The sequence below is a fragment of the Camelus ferus genome, chromosome 5 (assembly GCF_009834535.1).
Source record: "Camelus ferus isolate YT-003-E chromosome 5, BCGSAC_Cfer_1.0, whole genome shotgun sequence".
In the NCBI taxonomy this organism is placed as follows: Eukaryota; Metazoa; Chordata; class Mammalia; order Artiodactyla; family Camelidae; genus Camelus; species Camelus ferus.
The window spans coordinates 96,728,626-96,752,810 of record NC_045700.1 but is presented as its reverse complement, the minus strand read 5'-3'; the positions used below and the strand labels follow the sequence as shown (position 1 = coordinate 96,752,810).

The window sequence follows — 24,185 nt, the reverse complement described above, 5'->3', positions numbered from 1 at the left end:
TCTCCCTGTGGGTGGCCCACGCGTGTCTGTCTGTCTGTGTCTGTGTGTCTGCATGTCCCCATCCCTGCTGAGAGCAGCCCACATGCCGTTATCTTTTACCTCGTCTCGGCTTCCTTCTAGGACCTTCTACCAGTTCGAGGCTGCGTGGGACAGCTCCATGCACAACTCCCTCCTGCTGAACCGGGTCACCCCTTACCGAGAGAAGATCTACATGACCCTCTCTGCTTACATTGAGGCAAGAAACCTATGCCCAGGGCATGCCACCAGAATCACCTGTCCCCAGACCTCAGCTGCCTGCCAAGGGACAATGAGGGTGCTTGTTAGCCCTGGACAACCCCAGTCACCCCTGTTATCTTCTCAGAGGACTTCTGAAGCCCTTGAGTTAAGTCTGTGTAATTTTAACGGCAGTGCTCACAATTAACCAACTCTGTTCTGCTATCTTTAGTGTATGGGTTTGTCCTTGGGGTTGCAAGATGGCTGCAGAACCACCAGACATTGCGTCTATGTTCCAGGCAACATAAAAGCAGAAGCTTCCCCTTCCCTCTCGCCAGGGTCCCAGGCTATGACCTCCCCTCAAAGTGCAGGACGAGGCTGGGAGCTCGGGCGTTTCAAGTGGTGCAGAGTAGTGAGGAATCTGGATGTTTGGGGTCCGCAGCCAGCAGGACGGTTGAGGCAAAGCCATCCACCCCTGCCCCCAGAGCCTAATTACTCTGGCTGTAACATGGGGACCCATGTGCTGCCCCAGGGGATGAGATGTGCTCAGGCCCCAAGAACGCTGAGCCCCAGGACACATCAGTTTCGTCAGCAGTAACCCCCGAGCCTCAGGACAAAGCACCTGTGGTTTAAGACGGCACCGCGTTTGCTGTGAAGTCATTCCTGTGGCATTTTAGAGTCAAACCCAGGGTGCACAGACAGGACCCCGTCAGACCCTCACAGGTGTCGGGGGGGTGTCACCCCAATTTCATGGTGAGGCAGCCGAGGCCCATGTCTGGGATGCTTGGGGCCCCTGCACGGATGTCCGGACCCCCGGCAGCTCGGTGTGTGGCTTTCTTTCTGGGGGGAGTTGGCTTGAGGCGGGAGTGGCGACCCTCCCCACCTGGGGCCCCAGAAGGTCTGGGGCTGGGGTTCAGTGCGGTGTCTCTTGTGCCGTGGGGTGGGGGTGGGGCAGGGGCCGGGGGCGGTGGCGGGGCCGGGGGCGGGCTGGGCCAGGCACCCTGGGGCATCCTGTGTCTGAGCCCCCCCTCCCCCGACCTGGCCCCCGCAGATGGAGAACTGCGCGCAGCCGGCCGTCATCACCAAGGACTTCTGCATGGTCTTCTACTCCCGCGACGCCAAGCTGCCCGCTTCGCGCTCCATCCGCAACCTGTTTGGCAGTGGGAGCCTGCGGGCCTCAGAGAGGTGAGCCCGCCGGGTGGGCAGAGGGGCTGCCTCATCTGGTGCCCAGGCCACGGTGAGAACCAGGCTAGGCTCTGCACTGTGCAGCCTGTCGGGTGACGCGCTCCGGGCTGGCTGGCCCCACGGGAAGGTGGACCTGCCCCGTTCCTGACCAGCCCCCTGCCCTCAGGTCCCTCTCCCTCGGCCCTGATGTCCGGGTCAGTGGAGGCCACGGGGCACTGGTGGGGACACCGATGTCATGGTGGACGAGCATGAGAGAGCTGGGATCCGCCCACAGGGAGCAGCGGGAGGCCTGAGGTGTCCACTCTGGGGCCTCGTGGGTGGCCTTGGAGTCACGCTCACCCGTTGCAGGGTGACCTTCCTCCCCAGGGCCACAGGATCTGTGCAGCTGGGACTGCTCACCCCAGCACAGTTAGAGAAACTGGGTGATGCGGGGCTGGGTGGGAAGGGGGCTCTGGACAGAGCTTCCCGAAGGGCATGTGCTGAGCCGGCGCCTCCTGGAGGCTCGCAGCACTTGGGGGGGAGGGGTCGGACCTTCCTGGGGGGTGGGGAGGAATGGCTGAGAATGTCGAGGCAGGGAGGAGGGGCCCTGCCCCAGCAGCAGGGCCCGCCGAGGGTGCCGGGTCATCACTGGTCAACTCAGTGAGGCTCCCCACACGCTGTCTCATGGGCCCGTGTCCAGGCTACTCTGGGAGAAAGGAGTGTGAGGTCAGGACTGAATGGCCCTGGGCTGGCTGTGACCCTCTCGTCCAGGAGGTCACCTGGTGAGTGCAGGCCGCTCTCCATGAGAGCGTTAGTGGGGTGCCCTTGGAAGCATCAGTCCCCGGAAAAGGGGGGCCTAGAGGAAGGCTGGGATGGGGACTTCAGCACAGGGACTGCATCACAGGGACCCTGGCACCCAGTCACCCTGCACAAGGCCGCCTGGGCGGCCATGGGACTCGTGCCCAGTGCACACCTGTTTGTGGTGAGAGTCGGAGCCCGGCTGACACGGCCCCCTCCCCCCCCGCAGCAACCGCGTGACGGGCGTGTATGAGCTCGGCCTGTGCCGCGTGGCCGATGCAGGCAGCCCAGGTAGGCACCTGCCCTGCCCCCTGGCCTGGGCGTGGGGTGGGGCGCTTTGTTGGGAGTCAGGGAATCTGGTCCCCTGGGGACACTCGGGGGGTCCCTCACCTGCGACCTCCGGAGCTGTTGAGGTTGGAGGACACGGCGAGTGAGAGAGGAAGGGGGAGGAGGTGGCAGGTGACCTGGCGGACGCCTGCCGTTTAGCTCCCGGGTCGAGGCCGGCCTGGCTCTTGGGGCCGGGTGGGGCCCACTGTCTCTGGTGGGTGAGCCCACAGTGGGGCACGTATTCCTGGGCATCCCTTCCAGGGATGCAGCGCCGGCGCCGGCGGGTGCTGGATACGTCTGTGGCCTACGTCCGAGGCGAGGAGAACCTGGCAGGCTGGAGGCCGCGGAGTGACAGCCTCATCCTGGACCACCAGTGGGAGCTGGAGAAGCTGAGTCTCCTGCAGGAGGTGAGTGTGTCCGAGCCTGCCAGGCGCTACTGGGATGGTGCACGTGACCCTCAGACTGCCTGTCACAGGGCGAGGGGCTCATGACAGCACGGCCTCTGGAGAGCGGAAGGTTTACTTCCAACCCAGCCACAGACTCTCGGGCATGTAGACGGGATGAGAAAGGAACCTGGAAAGAAAATGGTCAGGGAAGCCAGCGTCTGGCCGCCGGGGCTGACCGCTAGCCCAGGACGCATGTGGGAAGACTGCATTGGAGGCCTGGGTCCACCCTCAGGGTCCCTCCCAAGGCCATGGCTGCAGAGCTCAGGGCCCCATCAGGGATTGGGGGCCTGTGTCCATCTGCTCACTGTGGGCACATGGGGCGCGTGAGGCCAGAGACTGACACGACTGTCAGGTCTGCCGGCTCCATTTCACACTCCGCGGCCCACGGGTGAGGCGGGCTGCGGGGTCCCGACGGGCCCGCCACTCGGGGAGAGTGCAGAGGTGAGGCCGCGCCCCTGCTCTGCCGCGCAGGTGGAGAAGACCAGGCACTACCTGCTGCTGCGAGAGAAGCTGGAGGCTGCCCAGCGGCCCGGCCCCGAGGCGCCGTCCCCCGCCTGCAGCGAGGACTCCGAGGCCCGCAGCTCGTCCAGCGCCTCCTCCCCGCTCACAGCTGAGGGCCGGCCATCGTCCCTGGAGGCTCCCAACGAGAGGCAGCGGGAACTGGCCTGTTAAGGTGGGCTGCAGGCAGGCAGGCAGCCACCCTCCGGGCCCTTTACTGCTGCCAGTGACCCGTGCCGACCCCTGGGCCTGGGAAGCACGAGGGTCCACGGAGTCACCTTGCCCCTCGCCCCTACCCCACCCTTTTACAGCCAGCTCCCCAAGCAGTGACGTGCCCTCTCTTGAATACCTGTGCTGATGGGGAGCTCACCACCTGCATCCAGAACTGGCCCTCTCTGCTGCTGGGTGGGCCACGGGGAAGGCCTCCCGCACTTCGAGTGATGCCGCCCCCACCCCTACCCTTGTTCAGGCCTCAGGCCTGCCCTGGGAGGCTTCCACACTCGGCCCTTTAACCTGGGAGGGTGGAGGTACGGCCCACCTTGACCTGGGTGCCCGGGCCCCTGGGCCAGTCGCCCGTGTCTGGGGCAGAGCCAGGTCCTGGGAGGCTCCTGACCGGGCGTTCGCTCTCCCCGCAGTGCTTACGGCTCCTCACCCACTCCTTCAACAGAGAGTACACCCACAGCCACGTCTGCATCAGCGCCAGCGAGAGCAAGGTGGGCGGGGGGCCGCCGTCGGGGCCCTTGTGGCCGACAGAAGCCCCCATCCCAGTCTGGAGAAGGAAATAAGGGTTTTCTTAGAAGCACACCTCTCACAGCCTAGAGGGGTGCCTCAGAGCCAAGGGCGGGTTTCCCAGGCCTGAGGCTGTGAGCCAGGCCTGTGTTGGGGTCCCTGCCATGCGAGGAGTGAGGGGCTGGCTGGGTCCAGTCCTGCCCCGGATCCTCCCTGGCTCCCACTCGTCCCAGTCCCTTGTCCTGCCTGGCCTGGCCCTCGCCCAGCTGCCACTATCCAGGGCTGGTCAAGCCCCCTCCCCTTGGCTGTCCTTTCTTCACCTGGGGACCCGTCCTGGTCTGCAGCCTCGTACCCTGTCCCAAAGCTGGCAGCCTGTGTGCCGCCCTCCACGGAGCCTCTGCCGGCTGCTCCAGGCTTCCCACACCCGGACTTCCCTCCCGGCTCCCTGGCCCCTCACCAGTCTCTCATCCCTGTAGACCCCCATGCCCGGCCTCTGTCCTCTGTGCTGGCCTCGCCCTCTTCCCGAGGCTGTCAGGCTGCATGTCCTGAGGGTGGGGCTCAGAGGCTACACTTTCCTTGACCCCCCACCCACTGGTCCCCACTCCATCTTTGCCGCCCTGCAGCCTCAAATCCCTCCTTAGGCAGGGCAGAGCCCAAAGCCCTGGGAGGGGCGGTCAGGGGTGTGGAGGGGCTGGGAGGGGCTGGGGAGGAGGGGCTGGCCTGCAGTTGGGATGGAGATCACCTTAAACGGAGGTGAAACGCAAGCAAACGTGCAGGGCCCCACCTGCAGAGGCCCCCAGGCGGTCCCTGATCAGGCCCTCTGTCCTCTGCAGCTCTCAGAGATGTCTGTCACCCTGCTCCGGGACCCATCCATGTCCCCTCTGGGGGCGGCCACGCTCACCCCCTCCTCCACCTGTCCCTCTCTGGTCGAAGGGCGGTACGGAGCTGCTGACCTGAGGTAAGTGGGCTCCAGGCTCCCCAAGAAACTTCCGCCTCCCCGAGCTGACCGAAGACAGCAGCCGTGACAGGCACAGGGCAGAGCTGGGCACGAGGGGCCAGGGGTCTGGGGCGGCCATGCACGTCCAGGGCAGGGCCAGGCCACGTGGAAGTATCTGCCTGTGCGGCTGGCGTGGCCCATTCCGAGGTCATTTCCTGCTAAAGCATAAATTTAAAATGCAGTTGTGAATAAAACCAGAATCGGTTCAAAACACTAAACAAAAGCCCCTTTCACGGGCAGCACTCGTAAAACACTGAGTGGGGAAAACGTGACAAAGATGAGCTTAGAGGACCGCTAAGCCCACGGTCGGGGTCGGGGGCCACCGGGCGCTTGCTGAGCAGGGTGTTTGGGACAGACCGCCCCTGTTGCTGACCCCACCTGTGTTGGGCCCATCACATTTCATAACACCTCAGGGGGTCCAAAGCTGCTTCATCAAAGAACAGAAAGAAACAAAAAGGCGTGAGGCCCTCTGGGCTGGGACAGGCCTCCCTGGCCACCAGGTCCGTGGCTCCAGGCCTGGTGGCTGCCACAGGACAACTGCTCCCTCCATGTAGACGGTCCCTGAGGAAGTCACGTCCCTCAGTTTGATCCTGGAGAGAGAGGCTGGAGCCGCTCACAGCGGGTGGGGGTGGGGAGGCAGGATGCGCCACGTCCGTGGGGACCCTGCCTGCAGCGCCCGCACAGCCCTGGCTGGACTCAGGCCAGTGGGCTGAGCTCCAAGCGGGCCTGGCGGACACGGGAGGAAGGTGCCCACAGCGCTCTGAGGGGTGACACTGGCTGTCGGGGAATTCCGGGGGAGGCAGATCCTGGGCCAGCGAGGAGCTCCCCGGCAGGAGTGCCACGGATTCTCTGTGCTTTCCCAGGACCCCACAGCCCTGCTCCCGGCCGGCCAGCCCAGAGCCGGAGCCCCTGCCGGAGGCAGATTCTAAGAAGCTCCCCTCCCCAGCCCGGGCCGCAGAGGCCGACAAGGAGCCCCAGCGCCTGCTGGTTCCTGACATCCAGGAGATCCGGGTCAGGTGCGTGGGGCTGCCCCAGACGGGGCCCTCTGAGCATCGCAGAGATGGGCAGGCCCCCAGACCCAGGACAGGGGACAACTCTGTGTCAGGGGGTCAGGCAGGCCCTCGTTCTCTCAACCTAGGAGCGGGTGAGAATGAGCAGACGTAAAGGGTCGGGTGGACCGGAGCCCGGGCATGGGCCGGGACGGGGACCTGGCGGGCAGTTGCGGAAAGACGGTTTTAATGCGTCCCCGCCCCACAGCCCGATCGTGTCCAAGAAGGGGTACCTGCACTTCCTGGAGCCGCACACAGCCGGCTGGGCCAAGCGTTTTGTGGTGGTGCGGCGGCCCTACGCCTACATGTACAACAGCGACAAGGACGCCGTGGAGAGGTTTGTGCTCAACCTCTCCACCGCCCAGGTCGAGTACAGCGAAGACCAGCAGGCAATGCTCAAGGTGCGGACTCGGCCGCGGGCTGGCAGGCCCCGGCAGGGCCGGGGAGGGTGCGATTCCTGCGTCCACTCACTGCCCGCTGCAGCCACCCAGTCCTGTCTCACAGGCGGGGACGTAAGGGTCAGCCCCACTGTCCCTCTGCCCCTTGTGTCCCGCGGTCACTCCTAGGGCTCCGAGTCCTGGTGACATCGGGCAGCGATGGCTGGGGCGGGCAGAAATCCTCTGCCTTCTGGTGGCTAATGACATAGTCCGTCCTCTGGGGGACGCCACACTGGGGGTCCCTGAGCCCCTAGCCCGTGGTGCCCTGGGCCCAGGAGGCAGCCTCCTATCCTCCGGCTTTGCCCTGCTCCTCCCCGAGCATGCGGTGGCCCTGGACGTGTGTGAGGACGTGTGACCCAGCCCGGGTCTCCTCTTTTGCTGCTTCGTCCCTGGTGCTCCCCCGGCCCCGCCCGCCCCAGCCCCAGTGGAGCTGACTGAGCTGGCCGAGGCGGGTCTGGCCCCTCTCACGGCAGCCCCCCTCGCAGACCCCCAACACGTTTGCGGTGTGCACGGAGCACCGCGGCATCCTGCTGCAGGCCAACAGCGACAAGGACATGCACGACTGGCTGTACGCGTTCAACCCGCTCCTGGCCGGGACCATCCGGTAAAGCCCCGCACGCCTAGATTTTACGTTCGGCCGGGGAGGGCGGGCCTTCATGTAGGGAAGCTACTGCGCACAGCCAGGCTGGGCAACGGCCAGGCCCCCGGTGGCCGGGAGCCTCTGTGACTTACTGAAGGAGGCTGGGGAGGGGGCGGGGGGCTGCTCCCACCGAGTCACGTGGGCAGGAGACAGAGAGTGAGTCTCTCTGGTGACAAGGGAACCAGAGTCGGCACAGGGCCCCGGTGCCGGCATCCTGACCCCGGCTGCCCGCCGGCCCTGACCACTGCTCCTCTCCCAACCCTCCGCAGGTCCAAGCTCTCCAGAAGGAGGTCTGCCCAGATGAGGGTCTGAGTGGAGCCCTCCCGGGACAGGAAGCAGGCCCGGCCCCGCCCCCGTCTTCCTCGTGTTGTCCCCCCACCCAGCCCCGCCCCGCCCGACAGCCGGCGTGCCCCTCGTCCTGGGAACGGCGCGCTGGGCCCCACGAACCACCTCTGGCCAGGGACCTGCACACGACCTGTCGCGCTCCCAGCAGAGGCCGCGTCTGCTGTCCTTTCTTTCAGAAGGCGCCCCGGGTGGGAAGGGCCGGGAGAACCCCAACGTCGCAGGGCATGGTCCCGGGGCGTCGATGCCGTTCTAATATTTTTTTAAGCATAGACAGACTTATAGTTAATACACCTTAGCTAGTGACGTTGGAACAGTCCAGTCAGAAATTAACTACAAGACTGTGATCTATTTATAAGCATTTATATCTAACGCCTTCCCATAGACGTGTAGGGTTCAGCTGGACCCACCCCAAGTCGTTCCCACGCGCACTTCCCCAGCCTCTTAGGGACGGGCAGGGCGGGGCAGCCGCCTCGGAAGGCCACGGTGAGGAGGTGCCTGGACGGGCCGGCGCCTCCTGGTTGGCACCAAAGGGGTGCTCCTGCCGGGCCAGAGCTGAGGCTTCTCCCCAGCTGCAAATGGGGCAGCCCGGTCCTGGGGGGGGGTGTGTGTGTGCGCACGCGTGCGCACGCCAGGGGAGCGGATGTCTGAAGTCCGAGCAGTGTAGAAGGTGGTGCGTGTTACTTCTAGCAGGAGGCAGGGTCCACGTCTCACCTGGGCGCGTGTGGAAGGTGAGGCAGACAGGTGCCTGGCTGTGGCGCCGTCCTTGTGGGGTCCAGGAGGCAGAAGGGTCAGGATTCCACTGGCCTATGTCGTGTGTCCAGGCCAGCTGGGTGCAGGGGCTGTTTACAGGTGGTCCAGGCCGCGAGGGGCTTTTGGTGCAGCATCTCCAGCTGCTGTGAGATGTGGGGTGAACTCCAGGTTGCTCCAGGGAGGAAACCGGTGACCTCCCCTCTTTGTCCCAGGAGAGGAGAGTTTCTGTGGGTCCAGTGAGAAGATGCAAGGGGCTCGGGGGAGGGTGGCCAGCGCTGAGGTCGTCTGCCATCAAGGGGGATTTCTCCTCCTGTGTCTGAGAGTGTCGCCTTGTCTTGTTCTGACTTCTCGTGCCAATAGCCACTTCGTCCCCTCTGCAGACCCCACATCTGATGGTTGCCCAGGATGAGGTAAGAGTCAGCCTGGGCTGAGAGTCTGGTTTGTGTCATGCCCAGGCCATGAACCTTTCAGAGGAACCACGGGCCTGGGGTCTTCAGTGACCTGTTCCTGCACCCAGAGGCACACTTGGCCTCTTTTTAGCTTGAAGGAAAACAGCAACCACACCACGAGACCCGTCCCCTCCATGGCCCCCAAGAGCAGATGAGGGCTGACGTCCTGGACTAAAATCAAACGTTGTCTGGAAACCAGGAGGCCTGTGCTGCCCGCAAGGTGCTCCTCGGGGGGTAGAGGCTGAGCCGCAGAGAGCTGGGGTGACAGGACTGTCTGGAAGGAGCACTTCCTCTGGCTTGTTGAAGGCTTTGAGGGCAGGGAGGAGGGACGGGTCAGGTGAGCTCTTCTAGCATGAGTCGGTTCTGAGAGCCCCGCCTTCCCGCAGGGAGACTGGAGGTGCAGGGCCCCGGCCATGGCCCACTCAGGCCAACCAGCCTGAGGCCACGGCCTCGGGGGAGAGGAGTCCGAGGCCCTCTCGCGCAGGGTGCAGGTGTCTGGGGCCAGCCAACCCGCAGGGCACCTGCTGAGTCGGGCAAGGCCGAGGGAAGGGGGCCCGTGGGAGGATTTCTGGGAGTCGCCCCGAATTCAGGAGCCTCCACAGCCATGGAGGCCCCGGGGCTGTTCCATCGTGGCCTGGTGCCATCTTGGCAGGGACTAAGAGCCAGGTGTGGCCCACCTGATGACCCCATTTGTCATCACTCCCCCTCTCAGGCCCGCTCCGGAGAGGGGTCCTAGATCAGAGCCCAGACACCCGGGGCCGCTGGGGAGAGAATTCCAATATGAGTTGGGAACACTGCTCGCTCATGCCTGGTGTCACATCAGCCCTGGGGAAGTGGTTTGGGACTCAGTTCCCACATCTGTGATGTAGGAGGCTGGTCTGGATGCCCCTGCGGGTCCAAGGGTCACGGAGTGCAGATAAGGAAGGCAGGCCTGGCTGGGGGTGGAGAGGAAGACCCGGGAGGCAGTTCAGACTGTTCTGTGTTAACGATGCCGCTCAGGCTGCAGCCTTATTTTGTTAGAGGGACCGCCGTTCTCGCCCCGCCGGAGAGGGCTCTCTGTCCCCTCCAGGGTGGGGTGAGCTCCTTCTGCTGTGAGAGGAGCCCCAGGGAGGGAGATGCTGGGCCCCAGGGCAGCTGGTGCCCAGGGGTGGGTGTGGAGAGGCTCATAAGTTCAAGGCCTCCCTGCTCTGGTTCCCTGACACTGCGTGCACGCGCGCGCACACACACGCGCACACACACACACACCCCGCCAGCGGAGGTGGCCCCCACTCAATCCTGGTCCCCCCTTGGCACCTCTGAGGCGGGCGTGGCAAGGTGCTCAGAGAGGATCCCTAAATGTGGCTGGAGCGGCAGGAGTGAGCAGGGCACCATGCTGGCTGTCCATCAGCCCCCCCAGCAGGGGCCCTGAGGCGCCCTCCTTTGCCCCTGGGGCCAGGCCAGGCCTCCTCCCAGTGACAAGAGGCTGCAGCTTCTCCTAGGCCCGTGCTTCCCGTGCCAGCCGTCCCGAGTTCCCCTGTGGCTTGTACATACGTGGTTGTGCGGCACACCCCGGCCCCCGCACCATGACCGCCACCCGACGTAGCGACTCCCGCTCCCAGTGTCCGAAACCCGCGTGCTAGGCTCTAGGCCCCTGTGCGTGCGTGTGCGCTTCAGGCTCTGTCCAGTTACGAAATAAACATGGCTCTTTATGCAGCACCAGACGCGCGGGGCTCTGCTGTGGCTTTATTTGCGCGCTGGGTCTGTTTGCTGGGGCCCTAAATGGCCACAGGGCCAAGTGTCCAGCACTGTCTGGAGATAGCACACACCTCCCCGCAGCAAAGCAGAGAGGGGAGCACCGCGAGGGGTGGGAGGTACAGAGGGTGTGTATCGTGGGAGCGTCCACCTGCTTCCCTCAGTACCTGGTGCCTGTCTGAACAGCCCCAGGCGCTCTTGGCAGTGCCAGCCCTGTACTGCCAGCCTCACGCCCAGGCAACCTCCGGTCATTTCATGTGTCAGCTTTACTTCATACCAAAACCAGACAAAGACGCTACAAGAAAATAAAACTGCAGTCCAATATTCTTCATCAACATAGAAACAAGTATCCTCAATAACATTTTACCAAATTGGATCTAATAGTGTGTAAAAGGGTTAATACCTCATGACCAAATTCGGTTTATCCCAGGAATGCAAGTTTGGTTCAAAAATCAATGTAATTCACTAAATTAAACTAATAAGAGAAAAATCATGTTATCGTTTTTATGGATGTAGAAAAAAATTAACAAAAGTCCAAAATCCATTGCTAATCAAAACTTTAAATAGAAGACCACTTCCTTAACCTGATAAAGGATGTCTACAATAAATCTATAGCTAACATCATACTTAATAGCAGAAAGTGGATGCTTAACCCTTAAGACCCAGAACAAGACAAGCTCACCCCTGCCGTCTGTCACCCCTCCTCAACGTGGTGCTGGAGGTTCTAACCCGAGCAACGAGGCGAGGCAAAGAGAGCAAAGGCCCCAGACCAGAGCGGAAGAAAGGCAGAGCTGCGTCGGTAGCAAGTCTAGAATATACCCCAAAGCTACTAGAATTAACTGAGTTACGCAAGGCTGCAGAATACCAAAGCAATACACAAACACTAATTTCATCTCTATACACTAGCAATAAGCAGTTGAAAATCTGAGTTTAAAAAACTACCATTTATAATGGCAAAATGTGAACTACATAGGTAAAAATCAAAAAATAAGAGAAGTCAATATGCTGAAAGTTACAAAACACGGATGAGAGAAATCAAAGAAGACCTAAGTGAAACGAGGAGCTACGTCATGTTCGTAACCGGGAGGTTTGGCATTTGTTAAGATGACCTCCCTCCCCAGACTGGCCTGTAGATTCAGCATGACCTCAGTCAAGCGTCCTGACGTATCAGCTACCTGATTCTAAAAGTTACATGAAAAATAAAGGAACTAGAAATGCTAGAACAAACTTGAAACTGAAGAATAAAGTCAGAAGAATCACAACACCCAGTTTAAAATTACTAAAAAGCTACAGCAATCAGGACAGTGTGGGGTGGCGAAGGGACAGGTGTGGATCAACCAAGAGAGAATCCAGAAACAGACCCACACAAATACAGCCAACTGATTTTTTTTACAAAGGTGTAAAAGCAGCCAGTGGAGAAAGGGTGGCCTTTCCCACAAGTAACATTGACATGTTTTAGTTGATATGTTAATTGATTGTTATGTTTTCACAGGTATGTTTTTAAAAATGAACATCAACCTAAACCTTATACTTTATACAAAAAGTAACTCAGAATGTTATGTAAAACCTAAATCCACACACCTTCTGGGAGACAGTAGACAAGGAAGTCCCCAAGATGAAAAGCTAGGACAAGTGTTGTCAGACGTGCCACCAAAAGCTCTGCCCACAAAAGAAAAGAAACTCAGCACTGAACTTCACGACCGTGAAAAACCCCTGCTCTGTCAAGAAAATGAAGACCAGCCAGACACGGAGACACTCACAAGTCACATATCTGACGTCGGACTTGTCTCCAGGACACATTAAGAATTCTCAAAACTCAGTGGTAAGAAATCAAGCAACCAATCTGAAAATGGTAAAAGATGCCGCTACACACGTTACAAAGGTTACGATGAAAAACCACCACCAGAACGCTGACCGTATCAAGTGTTGCTGAGCAGATGGAGGGACTGGAACTCTCCTCCACAGTTTGTAAAAATGCGAAAGGTACAGCTGCTCTGGAAGTGGGTTTGGGAATTTCTTAGGAAGTGAAGCGTGCCCTTCCATCGGACTCAGCAGCCCCACTGCGGGATGTCTACCCTGGAGGAATGGAAACTCTGCGCGAGAGAAACTGACGTGCGTATGTTGAAAGCAGCTCTACTCATAATTGCCTCCAAATGGAAGCAATTCACGTGTCTTTCAGCAGGCGGGTGGTCAGACAGGATGTGGTCCGTCCACACCACGGAAATCTGTTTAGCAATCGAAGCATGGGACCGAAGCATGCAGAAACTTAGGTGACTCGCAAAGGCGTTACCCCGAGTGAAAGAACTAATCTGCAAAGGCTACGTTCTGTGTGACTCCATTTATACGGCATTCTCCGGAAGACACAGCGGTGATGGGAGAACAGAGTAGGGGTCCCCAGGGGTTATGGTTGGGGACTGTGTTCGCGCAAGAGAGTTTTGGGGGTGATGGAACTGTTTGGCACCCTAGTAGCAGTGGTGGTGACGTGAATATACACATGTTTTAAAATTCATGGACCTGTACATTGACGGAAAAAATAAGTCAATTATCACTCCATGATAATTTTAAAAATTAAAGTTTTTTAAAGCATCTCAAAAAAAAAGACAGTTTTTTAAATGGTGTTGGAACATCCATATGGAAAAAATACACCTCGCACCGTACCCCAAATTAATTCAAAATGGGTCATCGATCTGCATGTGAATCCAAACCCTGTAAACTCCTGGGGGAGAAGCTTTGTGACCTTGAGGTTGTCGGAGATTTCGCAAATACGAAACAAAACCACGACCCCTAAAAGAAAAATCAGAGAAATCAGACTTCATCAAAATGAAAATTTTCTCATTTTTGAAAACACTTAATAAAATGAACAGACAAGACGTGGGCTGATCGGGACACAGAACTCCCGAAACTCTGACGAGACAGCACACCATCCAGTCCGAAGAAAAGGATTTTTAGAGTGGGGGGAGCAGATTAAAGAAACTTAGGAAACCTTTCATGGATTCTGGTTTTTCAAAAAAGTTAAACACTTTAGATGACCCCTCACCTCAGATCTTAAGGTGCTTGGCGGTCACGATGCCCGCTCCAACAAGAAAAAGCTGAGTATAACGGAAAGCCAGCGAGTTCAGAACCGAGGCCTCAGGGCCGGCCGCTGCCCCCAAACCTGGAGCGACAGCAGAGCCACGGCAGGGTCCGCTGGCCGGAGTGGGGCCGGAGCGGGCGCAGACGGGCAGGAACCCCTACATGGCAGTGGGGATGCCTTGCTGGAGGCTGAGCGCAGGCTAGATGCAGACAGCCTCGGGTGTCCCCTCGAGGGACCTCACTCTCTCGTGGATTTTACCACCAGGAGCCCCACCAAGTTCTCCTGGTGAAAAGCAAAGAAAACTCCCTTATGTTTCTACCAGGGGGTGAGGAAGACAAATCCAATCGAAATCTGCCCAGAGCTTTATCCATAACAGAGTCCTCTGGCGTGCGGGCTGGGAAGGGGCAAACCAGGACTCAGGGGGACTCCCTGAAATCCTGCAGCCGACACTGCACCTGATGGTGACACACGGGGGCCCCCGCCTGAGACTGAGAACTAGACAAGGGGCCTCTCACCAGCCCCGTCCAAACCGTGCTGGGAATTCTAAGTGCAACGAGACAAGAAGAGGAAGTAACACAGAGTGGGAAGGAAGAAATGAAACTGTGTTTGCAGATGGCAAGACTGTCTATGAAGAAAATCCGGAAGAAAAAGAAAAAAGAAATCCTTCCTGGAACTAGAAAGTGATTATAGCAAGGTCACAGGACGCGAAGTCCACACACGGACGTTGATGGCTTCCCTGCACACCAGCGATGAACAGCTGGAATCTGAAATTTTAAAAACACCATTTATAGTAACATCTCCCCAAAAAAGGAGAGAAGTAAAAATGTAGGTAAAAATCAAGCAAAATATGTTATTATTAGAAAACTACAAGATTCCGATGCACGGAATCAAAGAGGTGAGTAAATGGGGAGGCAGTCTGCGGTCACCGATTGCAGACTCACTGCTGGGACGATGTGAGGTTTCCTGGTTGGATCTACAGACTCAAGCCGTCCCCAGTCAAACTGCCAGGACGCCAGTCAGATGCTGACAAACTGAGTCTGAAATGTGTACGTCCCAGCCAGAGACAGAAGGGCCAACACAGTACTGGAGAGAACAAAGTCGTAGGACTCCCTCCCCGACTTTGAGACATACTCTGAGCTTCCAAAGATCAGGGGAGGGACGGACGCTGGGAGGGACGGACGCTTGGGTGGGAAACTCAGACAAGAGGACCTGCCAGGGGTGGAGACGGGGCATCAGGTGACTCAGCCCGTCTGCGCAGCAAGACTGTCTCTGGTGGGACGAACGGAGGCTTGGCTGTCAAGCCCCCACATTAAATGCCACCTGATCGGGGAGGTGCCACCCGCTCGGGGAGGCGCCACCCAGTTGGGCTCCTGGGCCGCAGGGGTGGGGCTGGCAGTCAGGGCACAGGTGTGGCGCTCCCACGGTGGCAGGCGGCCCAGGTGGACTCTCCCACAGCTCGCTGCCCTTGGGGCCGCCGGCCAGCCCCCGACACGTCAGCTCAGCTCCCGGCTCAGCCCGGCTCCTGGGAACCTCTGGGCGATGGCCGGTCTGAACGTGTCCCTCTCCTTCTTCTTTGCTACATTCGCCCTCTGCCAGGTGGCCAGGAGGGCGTCCAAGGCCCTGCTCCCCAGGGGCGCCTACGCCCACTTTGCCCGGGAGGCGGCGGGCGCGGCCCAGCTGGGGGCCTGCTGCCTGGAGATGCGCGTGTTGGTGGAGATCGGCCCCTGGGCGGGGGGCTTCAGCCCTGATCTGCTGCTGACCCTGCTCTTCCTGCTCTTCCTGGGGCACAGGGCCACCCTGGACGGGGCCTCGGCCAATCCCACCGTGTCCCTGCAGGAGTTCCTCCTGGCTGAGGCCTCTCTGCCCAGCACACTGCTGAAGCTGGCGGCCCAGGCGCTGGGCATGCAGGCGGCTGGCGCACTGACACGGCTCTTCTGGGCCTGGGAGCTCAGTGACATGCACGTTCTGCAGAACCTCATGGACCTGCACTGCAGCTCGGCCCTGCGCACGGCCGTGCCCCACGGCGCGCTGGTGGAGGGCTCCGGGGCCTTCTTCTTCCACCTGACCTTCCTCCACCTCCGAAACACCCTCCCTGTCTACAGGGTGCCGGCCGTGGCCCTGCTGGTCACCGTCATGGCCTGTGCAGGTGAGACCTGGTGGCCTGTCTCCGGCCTCTGGGTGGCCAGCCTGCACACTGGCACCTCTGGACGCCCAGGGGTGGGGATGCTGGCCGAGGGGCCACAGAGACTCGGGGCGGCCCAGGCACTGGTGGGATGGTGACCAGCTAGGCTGGACACAGTGTGCTGGGCTGGGACCCCTGGGCCCTGTCAGGGCTGCCCTTCCTGGCTCTGTCTGTCCATACCCCCGGCTCTCCTATTCATCCCAGAAGGTCTACACCTGGGGCAGGTGGGGCGGCCGGTGCAGATTATTCAGGGCCCGGCCCAGGCTCTGGCCTGGAAGTCCCTACATCCTCGGTCGCCCCCTCTTAGAGTGCCCAGGCGTGTTGTTTCTTTCTTCCTCACCCCCACCACACTGGGCCCCACATATCACCCCAGAGGGCAGCTCCTCCCACCCCCCCATCCCCTCCTTGTCTGGGGTCGGGCCTGTTGACCAAGCTCTCATGGGACCCTGCACCCCTGTGGAAGCTGCCCTGGGTTCTTCCCAAAGCCCAGAGCCTGCTCTGGCCCTGCCCAGGGGAGGTCCCTGCCCACAGGCCGTGGTCAGCCTGGCCTGGGGCTGAGGGACACTGGCGCTCCTCACATGTCCCCTCGCCGGCCCCGTCCAGTCCTCTGTCCTGTTGTCTCTCCGTCAGGCTGCGTCCGTCTCTCTGTTCCCCCACCCCCCGCTCACTGTCTCCATCTCTCTCCATCTCTGCGTCTCCTTCTCTCATCTCTCTGTCTCTCAGAGACAACCTCCCACGGGGGGAGCGGGGAGGAAAGTGATGGGGCAGCCGAGTCACCCAGGGCGAGAGGTTGGAACGGGCGTCAGACGTGCCTGGAGAGACTGTTGCTCCAGCTGCTCCTTGGCCCCGTGACCTTCGGCCTGGCTGAGCAGCCCTCCTGGGGTGCCCGTCTACAAGGGGTAAGGATGGGCTGAGCTCCCGGCCTGTGTGCCAGGAGCCTGCCAAGTCCAGGCCTGGGCCCAGCAGGACCCTCAGCGGGGATTTGGGGGTGGGTCGGGCCCGTTGGAAAGGTGGCTGCAGGCAGGACCGGGACGAGGCCTGTCTATGCTCCCCCTGCAGCTGGGCCCCTCACGTCCGCCTTCTTCAACCCCACCCTGGCTGCCTCGGTCACCTTTCACTGCTCGGGGCACACCTTGGTGCAATACGCCCAGGTGTACTGGCTGGGCCCTCTGACAGGTAAGGGCAGAGGGGCCCCTGGGGCTCTGGGAGTCCCTGGTGACGGATGGACAAGGCCAGCCCTGGGTGGTGGCTCCCATGGGGGACAGGAACAACACACGAAGCATCCCGGGTGGACATGCCTGTGGGACCCAGCTCGCTGGGGGGGGATCAATTTAGGGGCCCCTGGTGTCCAGAGCGCTTCCCACAGTGGGTACTGTGGGGCGGGGATAGGGCCGGGGAGCAATCCCGGGCTCCCCTCTGTGATGGAGACATGGGGGCTCCTCCTTGGCCCCAGTGATAGACCCTGAAGGAAAGTGACTCCCGGAGTCACGTGCCCCTCCCTAACCACCCTGGAGGGGCGAGATGATGTGAGCGGCTCATCTTGGTTTGGGCATCACACAGAGGGGCAGGAGCCAGGGAGGAAGGCTGCAGGGGTGGGGGAGACGCAGACCATCCGAGGGTGCTGGGCAGACAGACGGATGGTGCCTGTCATGGGGGATCCCTGTGTCCGGCTCCTGTGCCCCCTGCACGGCGCCCCCACAGACCCTGAGCCAGGATCCCCTGACCAGGCACCCACTGGGCCTGGTGACTGCGGAGCCACAGGGGAGAGTGGGCCGAGTGGGGCAGGAAGAGGGACAGGCCTCTCAGGGGGCTGTGGACGCGGCAGTGGCCGTCCTCTGCGGCTCCTGGGTGAGCTGCCCTGGGACTCCCTGAAGCTGGTGCCCCTCGCCCCCCCCCCCGCCGTGGGGCCCTCCCTCCCCCGCACCTGTGCCCTTGGCCGCAGGCCGCAGCAGTGGAGCCGGGGACCCTGGCCTCAGGGAGTCTGAGGCCCCGGGTGGAGGTCACACCCTCTCCTGCTCCTGGTTGCAGCCCTTGACCCCACTGAGCTCTCCACACCCTTGTCAGATGGGTAACTGGGGTCCAGTGGAACTCGGGGTGCACGCAGGGGAGCACGGCCCAGCTTCCCAGGAAGGGGGCGCGGGGAGAAGCAAGCCCGAGGGGGTGGGACTCCCAGGCCGACACGCGTCCCTGGGATGAGGAGACGTCCTTGCTACTGTCCGTAAATTCCATCTCGCCTTCCACGGCTCAGGCGCACTCGGCCCAGGAGCCACGCTCGGGGGGGCACTCACTCTCTCTGAAGCCTGAGGGTCCCTGACTCCCCGGCTCTGTGCTGCTGTCACTCCTGGGGGTCCCTGGACCCCCTCAGGAGCCTTCGGGCTGTGGGGAGGAGGCTGGGGGTTGAGCACCCCATGTGCAAAGCCCACTTCATTCCCGGGGGCGGGGGCATCCCCTCCAGGGCTCGGCTGTCCTGAGTGCACACACCCTCTCCCCGATGAGGGTGGGGCTGGCGTCCAAGGCTGTTCCCGCAGGACCCGCCTGGGGACCCAGCACTTCTCACGCGGACTTGCCCTCCCCTCCTCCCAGGCTGGCCCCAGGTGAGCCCATCTCCAGTGAGCCCATGCCCACTGAGACTCGGCAGCGCCCCGGCTCCCTGCATTGCGGGGGGCGCCTGCTGCACTGAGGCTGTTAGCATGTGCCCTCCACTTGCTTTGCAGCTGCCATCCCCTCCCCTCCCACCTTGGTGGGCTGACACGGTTACAAAATCTTTCAGCCATGTCAGAGCAGTTCTAGGAAACAACAGTCATGTGTTCCGTTTATCATCTTACCCCGAACTTCAGGGAGAATGTGCCCCGAGGACACGAGGCTGGGGGCAGCACCACAGTGGTGCCGGGCAGGAAGTGGGGGCGCTCGCTGGGCGGGACTTGCACCCCGCACCTGTGCTGGCGGCCCTGGGCCATCGCTCCTCCTCTCTGGGCCTGCCCTCCTCCACAGCAGCGTGGGCCCAGCTTCCGCCAGAGGATTCGAGGAGGTGCAGCTGAGGGGTGTGGGCGCAGGGCCATTCTCTGGAGCCATGGTGGCTGGAGCTGCCCACGGAGGCCAGTGTTGGCCAGGCTGCACTGACCTTTGCAGGGCCAAGCAAGCGTGCTAGAGGGGCCCACACACCAGAGTTTATTCCTTCAAGGATTTGCATCAAACGTGAAAAAGACATGTTTTCCTCTCCTGCCTTGGCAAACTCACCTTCCCAGTGACCCGGACAGCTGGGTGGGGATTCGGGGCCCTCCGCTCCAGGAGTTCCGGCCAGAACCAGGGGGTCAGCCAGGCCCCGCCCCAGGCCCCGCCCACATGTGGCTCTTCCCCACCCCACACTCACCCATCCTGCCCAAAAGAGCCACCCCCATCGGTGACAGGTCACCCTCAGGAGGCAGCCCTGGGAAGAAAGGCTGAGACTCGGGGCATCTGTGCAGGGTGCGGAGCCAGGTCCCCAGAGCACAGTCTGGAGGAGGTGCACACGGTTCCCGTGGCCTGTCCCGTCTCCAAGGGGTAAGCTAGGGGAGGGGTGGCGGGAAGGGCCAGACCAGGGTCCAGGTAAGGGCCCCACCCAGTCCTGGGCGCAGTGAGCCCCCGCCCTGTGGTCTGATGCCGGCCTCCTGCAGGGATGGTCCTGGCTGTCCTGCTGTATCACGGCCGCCTCCCACGCCTTTTCCAGAGGAACCTGTTCTACAGTCAGAAGAACAAGTACCGAATCCCCAGAGTGAAGCCTGCCCAAGGGCCTGGAGACACCCAGAGACCTGCGGAGGGGTGCAGGGGGCAGGGGCTCGGGCAGCGTGGGGTGGGCGGCAGCCGCTGAGCCCCCACTGAGCCAGGAGGGTCCCTGTGAGCATCACGTGAGCATCCGGCCCTGGCTGGACCCTGGGACCTCCCTGAGCTGAGAGGGGACCCAACCCACACCCCCTTCCTCCCCAGAAACCATTTGTCAGTAAACCACCCCAAGCCCTGCCGTCTCCCTGGGCCCGACAGGCGTCTGAGGGCAGGCGGGGTGAGGCAGGCACCCCCTGGAGGCTGGGCCTCCATCTTCCCACAGGGCCTCTTTCGCCTCCTCTTTGTGGAGTCAGAATCGAAGCTGAGACCTAGGGGGACAGGCTGGAGGTCCAGGGTGAGCCAACCCAGTCCCGAGAAGGCCCAAGGGTAGGATATCCCACAGACGTGCCCGCCTGGCCTGGAGGCGCCCCAGCACCCCCAGCCCGGGGGGCCTGAGCGGCCACCACACCCGGAGACCTCCTTGGAACGGTGTGGCTGGAGCCCAAGGCTGCAGGGGAGTGGGCTGGACACAGGGCACCCAATCCCACCATCCGCCAGCGCCCAGACCCGCAGGTCCCCACAGCCAGGCACTGGGGCCCTCACTGCAGAACTCCCGGGCTCCCCGCCGGGCTAAGAAGAGCCCCAGCCATTTTCTCCCCAAAGACCAGAGCTGATCTGGAATCTTCCTCCCCAAGAGAACAAAGCCCCCTCGGCTGGGGGTTCCTGGAGACCCATCCAGAGAGCAAGGCTGGCAGGGAGGCCCTGGGCAGCCTTTGCCAGGGGACGCCATGTGGAGGCTGTGTCTTCCTGCACCAGCTCCCCGGGGGCGGGAGAGAAGGAAGGCTCCCCACCCCGCTTCCTGTGGCCACCTCTTCGCCCCCCTTAAATCTGCCCCCCAGTGCAGCCTGGCAGTGAGGCTGCTCTGTGTGAGCCCCAGTCTCCTCCTCCCCTCCATGGAGTGGCCACCTGGGAGGGGCGAGCAGGCCCAGGCTTCCCAAGGCCTCCGTGGGAGCGGGCCTGAGAGCCAGCCCTGTGCGGCTTCCAGAGAGAGAACGGTGCACACGGAGGATGATGGAAAGGGGCCAACCAGCACTTCTCACAGGGGGCTCTGTGTGCAATGGGCCACGGCCAGCACTGCGGGCCGGTCACCGTCGCAGCAAAGGTCAGAGAGGTCGTAACCCCGGGTAGAAAGAGGGGCTCCCCACTGGGCAGCACCAGGACCTGGGGGGGCAGCACATCTGTCCCCACAGAACGTCCCTGCAGCCTCTGCACAAATGCTCCCAGGGCAGGAATGCTGGTGCCTGGGCAGTAAATTTTATCAGCAAATCAGTTCAAGAAAAGCAAATACGTGGACATTGCAATAAAGCGTATCAGCAAGTTATTAAAATTATTCTAGGAGTTTAGAATTTTGATTTTGGAAAACTTCAGCATTGCAAAGCAAAATCCACAGGCTTGGAAACAAAAATTAAATTTAAGGAACGCCGCATTAGGCAGAAAAGAAAACTTTCATATGAAGCTTTGATGAACCAATTACTACTAACATGGAAGGTAACTTAAAAATTAATTTTTCAGTATAATTGAAGATACAGTGATAAATGCACAAAGAAGTCCTGGAAACGATGTGCAAATCACGACTCAGTTTCTTACATGATCTCTGCAAGTTACAGGAAATATTAGAATGACACTATAGATTTACATTTAAATTCAAACTTTCACAAAACTCACTTGTATGAAGAGTTAAATCTTTTTAAAAAAATTGCTCTGAAGGAGTCATCAGCTCAGATGTCCTAAAATACACCTTTCAAAATGCTTAGAAAGTATCGCAGTGTCATCACAGCCCGCCAACACCCCGAACAGTCCCAGCCACGGTTTCGTCAGCAGGAAGATCCTCCTCAAAGTGGAAAGTTGCCAAAAACGATCTGTAACCCTGCATCTGCCCAGAGTGACCAGTTCTGCTTTCAGTTAGACTAGCTGAAAACGAAGTTGCTGAACGTATAAATTTTGATTCCCTAATTAATGAATTCGCAGGAAAGGGAGACTGGAAACTCGCACGATCAATCAAGACTTCTCGCTAATAAAGCGCGACTTATTGTGTTATATAAAAATCACACCAAGTTTTCACACCAAGTTCACATAAAACAATCAAACAGCCAGTGATTTACCAGCAAAGTGGTCTATCTGGCAGCAGCAAAGAATTTCAATTCAGGACACGCAGCCAGGATGTGGGCAAGGACAGGATTACATGCAAATCCCGTCTGAAAAAAGGCGAGGAAACCCGCGTGGAGGAGCAGGGCAGTGGGAGGAGCTGCTGTAAACAAAGAGTGCCTTGAAAACCGGGCGTCCGAGTGGACGCTGGCGACGCAGGGCCCCTCTGATTAAAGGGCTCCCCACGCGCCGAGAGGAAAACCTGTGAATTCTTTTGCTGAAGTGTATGCATTTCAGAACCAGCCACCTACCTGCGCTGTGGCACAGGGAACTACACTCAGGTTCTTGTAAAGAACTGGAATGGAAAAGAATTTGAAAAAATACGTGTGTGTGTAACTGCATCACTTCGCCTGAAACTACCACTGTAAATCGGCTACACTTCAATAAAAAAAAAAGAATTGTTAAAAAATCGCCACCTCTCCGTCTTTACAGACTGGCTTTGTGCAGGGTGAGGCCCTCGCCAGTCGGCTGGCTCGCATTCAAGGGGCCCCTGAGACCATTTTTGGAAGATGCAGCTTTTCGGGGATTGTGCACGAGAGGGAGACGGGCTGGGCTCTTTTCTGGAATCTCGTGCTCCCCCTGGTGCCTGTTCATGGTACTGCAGGGCCTCTGGGGCGGCTGCGCCGAAACAGGACAGAGGCCCGTTCTGTCCCGGGGGCTGCTCTCCGGAGAGCCTGTCACCTCTGAAGTCCTTCTGTCAAGCATGTGCAGCCCAAATCGAACAAGGCCTCTGCTCCAATTTTACTTCACAAGACGTGCAGGGATGGGGGGACGGGGCACCACCTGGAGCCCGTCCAGGGACTGGGCTGTCCACCGGCCTGGACTCCAGGACGCCAGTCACAGAAGAGGCAGGATGAGCCAGCACGGAGGTGCGTGCACGTGCGCTCACACACGTGTTTACACATGCGGCTCAGGGCAGAGCCCCCAGGAGGGCCCTCCAGCAGCTGGTCGGCCCAGGGGGACTTAGTTCCTTGGGGTCTGGGCCCAGGCTCCCTGGCCCTCAGCAGGCACCTGTTATGACGTGTACTGAGCGGCCTGGACATCTGCTTCTGTGACAGAGGAGCAGCACCGCTCATTGTCCTGACAGGTGCCGGTTACAGCTTCACCCTGTCCCTGTGCTGGCCACTTAGGGATCAGATGCCACTGACGTGCTCCGAGGGCCTTTCCCCTGTGCCGGGGGTGGGGGAGAGACTGACTGATCACGCGGTGCCCCCCTCAGCCCAGGGCCTCCAGGGAGGGCACAATAGGAAAGAGAACTTTGGGAGGCCAGAGGGTCCAGTGGGCAGTGGAAGAAGGCCTTAGGGAGTGCCCTGCTTCTCCTTGGGGAGCCCCCCCAGGCATGGGCTGCAGGACAGGTGCCTGCTGGGGCCTGCGGTGCGTAGATGCCGGAGACAGGAGAGCCTGCCATGGGCGGTGGCGTTAACTGTCACCTGGCTACAGGTGGAGAGGGGCTGCCCTCTGCTGAGGCCTCCGGGCACAGCCCTGGAACTTTCTTTGCCCCATCTACTCCCCCACCCCCTTGATGGGCTAACCTGCCCATTTTGGAGGCAGGATGTGATCAGGGTGGTGTTTGGAGGGCTCTGGGGGCCTGGGGGTGGGCTGAGCAGGGCTGCCCTGCACTCACCTGTGGTTCCCTGCACTCCAGACGCCAGGCTGGACGTCCAGGTTGGCTCCAGAAAGGGCTGTCCGTCTCTGGCCTGCTGTCCCTTCCCTTCTCCAGTACACCCCCACTCATCCAGGCTGCAGTGAGGGAGGGGGCCTTTTCCTATCAGTGCCCATGTGAAATGCAAGCGGGTCAGACCCGCCGGGGCGAAAGCCGGCAGAGTGGACGGGAGGCACTGACCAGGCCGCCGCCGAGAAGCGCCCTTCAGCGGCCTTCACACGGGCTGGAAGTGAGCGGACGGGAAGACACAGCATGTGGACCCTGAGGTCCGAGTGGCCGCACTCGTAGCGGACGCGGACTCCGAGCAGAGACATCGCCGGGGCAGCGCGAGACCCTGCACAGTGATAAAGGGGTTAATGCGCCAAGAGGCAGCAGTCATCAATGCGCCTGCGCCAAGCCGTGCAGGCCCTGGAATCCTTCCCCGTTTCCATGGATACAGAGCCTTCTAGCCGAGTGTAGTTGTCCGAGCTTCTCCCCCACCCTCTTCTCGGGTCCCCAGAAGGACCGAGGGAGCTGCCCATGGCCACTCACGTGGAGAGTGAACACACACCGGCCTTTCACACCCAATCTTGCCATGGTCCAGACAAACGGTGTTTCAACCGCCTCTTCCAGCGCCCTGGCCCGCCGTCACTCTGAAGACAGAAGTGTCTTCTCGGGTCTGAAGGAGCGAAACTCGGTCACCCAAGCCGGA

General features: G+C 60.6%; 2 protein-coding genes and 1 long non-coding RNA gene across 8 annotated transcripts in view; 2 read left to right on the top strand and 1 right to left on the bottom strand.

The window, feature by feature from the left end:
• Positions 1-10,542, top strand: part of KIF1A (kinesin family member 1A) — an 83,766-nt gene extending 73,224 nt beyond the window's left edge. The window contains 11 exon segments of the mRNA XM_032480709.1: positions 121-235; positions 1,265-1,398; positions 2,405-2,466; positions 2,764-2,909; positions 3,420-3,632; positions 4,082-4,159; positions 5,009-5,133; positions 6,036-6,188; positions 6,430-6,622; positions 7,144-7,262; positions 7,568-10,542. Of these exon segments, the coding sequence (XP_032336600.1) occupies positions 121-235; positions 1,265-1,398; positions 2,405-2,466; positions 2,764-2,909; positions 3,420-3,632; positions 4,082-4,159; positions 5,009-5,133; positions 6,036-6,188; positions 6,430-6,622; positions 7,144-7,262; positions 7,568-7,610 (1,381 nt within the window). The 3' untranslated portion in view covers positions 7,611-10,542.
• Positions 3,615-24,115, bottom strand: LOC116663838. The gene is made up of 3 exons (XR_004320210.1): positions 23,456-24,115; positions 5,129-5,330; positions 3,615-4,215 (listed from the first exon to the last, which is right to left on the bottom strand). It is a non-coding gene; the product is annotated as an uncharacterized LOC116663838 (long non-coding RNA).
• Positions 14,443-23,395, top strand: AQP12B (aquaporin 12B). 6 transcript variants are annotated; one of them, XM_032480708.1, is made up of 5 exons: positions 14,443-14,541; positions 15,483-15,792; positions 16,888-17,004; positions 18,284-18,422; positions 19,482-23,393. In XM_032480708.1, the coding sequence occupies exons 1-5, from the start codon at positions 14,494-14,496 to the stop codon at positions 19,684-19,686; spliced, it is 819 nt and encodes a 272-aa protein (XP_032336599.1). In that variant the 5' UTR covers positions 14,443-14,493; the 3' UTR covers positions 19,687-23,393. The 6 variants fall into 6 exon arrangements, with proteins under 6 accessions (XP_032336599.1, XP_032336598.1, XP_032336596.1 ...); XM_032480707.1 differs by lacking the exon at positions 14,443-14,541 and adding an exon at positions 14,827-15,242; XM_032480705.1 differs by lacking the exon at positions 14,443-14,541 and adding an exon at positions 19,293-19,368 and having other exon boundaries at positions 14,828-15,792; positions 19,482-23,395.
• Positions 24,116-24,185: the final 70 nt, after the last annotated feature.

Excerpts from the sequence above, each read along its gene's own strand:
- AQP12B (XM_032480704.1), top strand. The coding sequence starts at position 15,186 with ATGGCCGGTCTGAACGTGTCCCTCTCCTTCTTCTTTGCTACATTCGCC. Across the intron at positions 15,793-16,887 it reads CACCGTCATGGCCTGTGCAG|CTGGGCCCCTCACGTCCGCC; the intron begins GTGAGACCTGGT and ends CTCCCCCTGCAG. Across the intron at positions 18,423-19,481 it reads TCCTCCCAGGCTGGCCCCAG|GGATGGTCCTGGCTGTCCTG; the intron begins GTGAGCCCATCT and ends GGCCTCCTGCAG.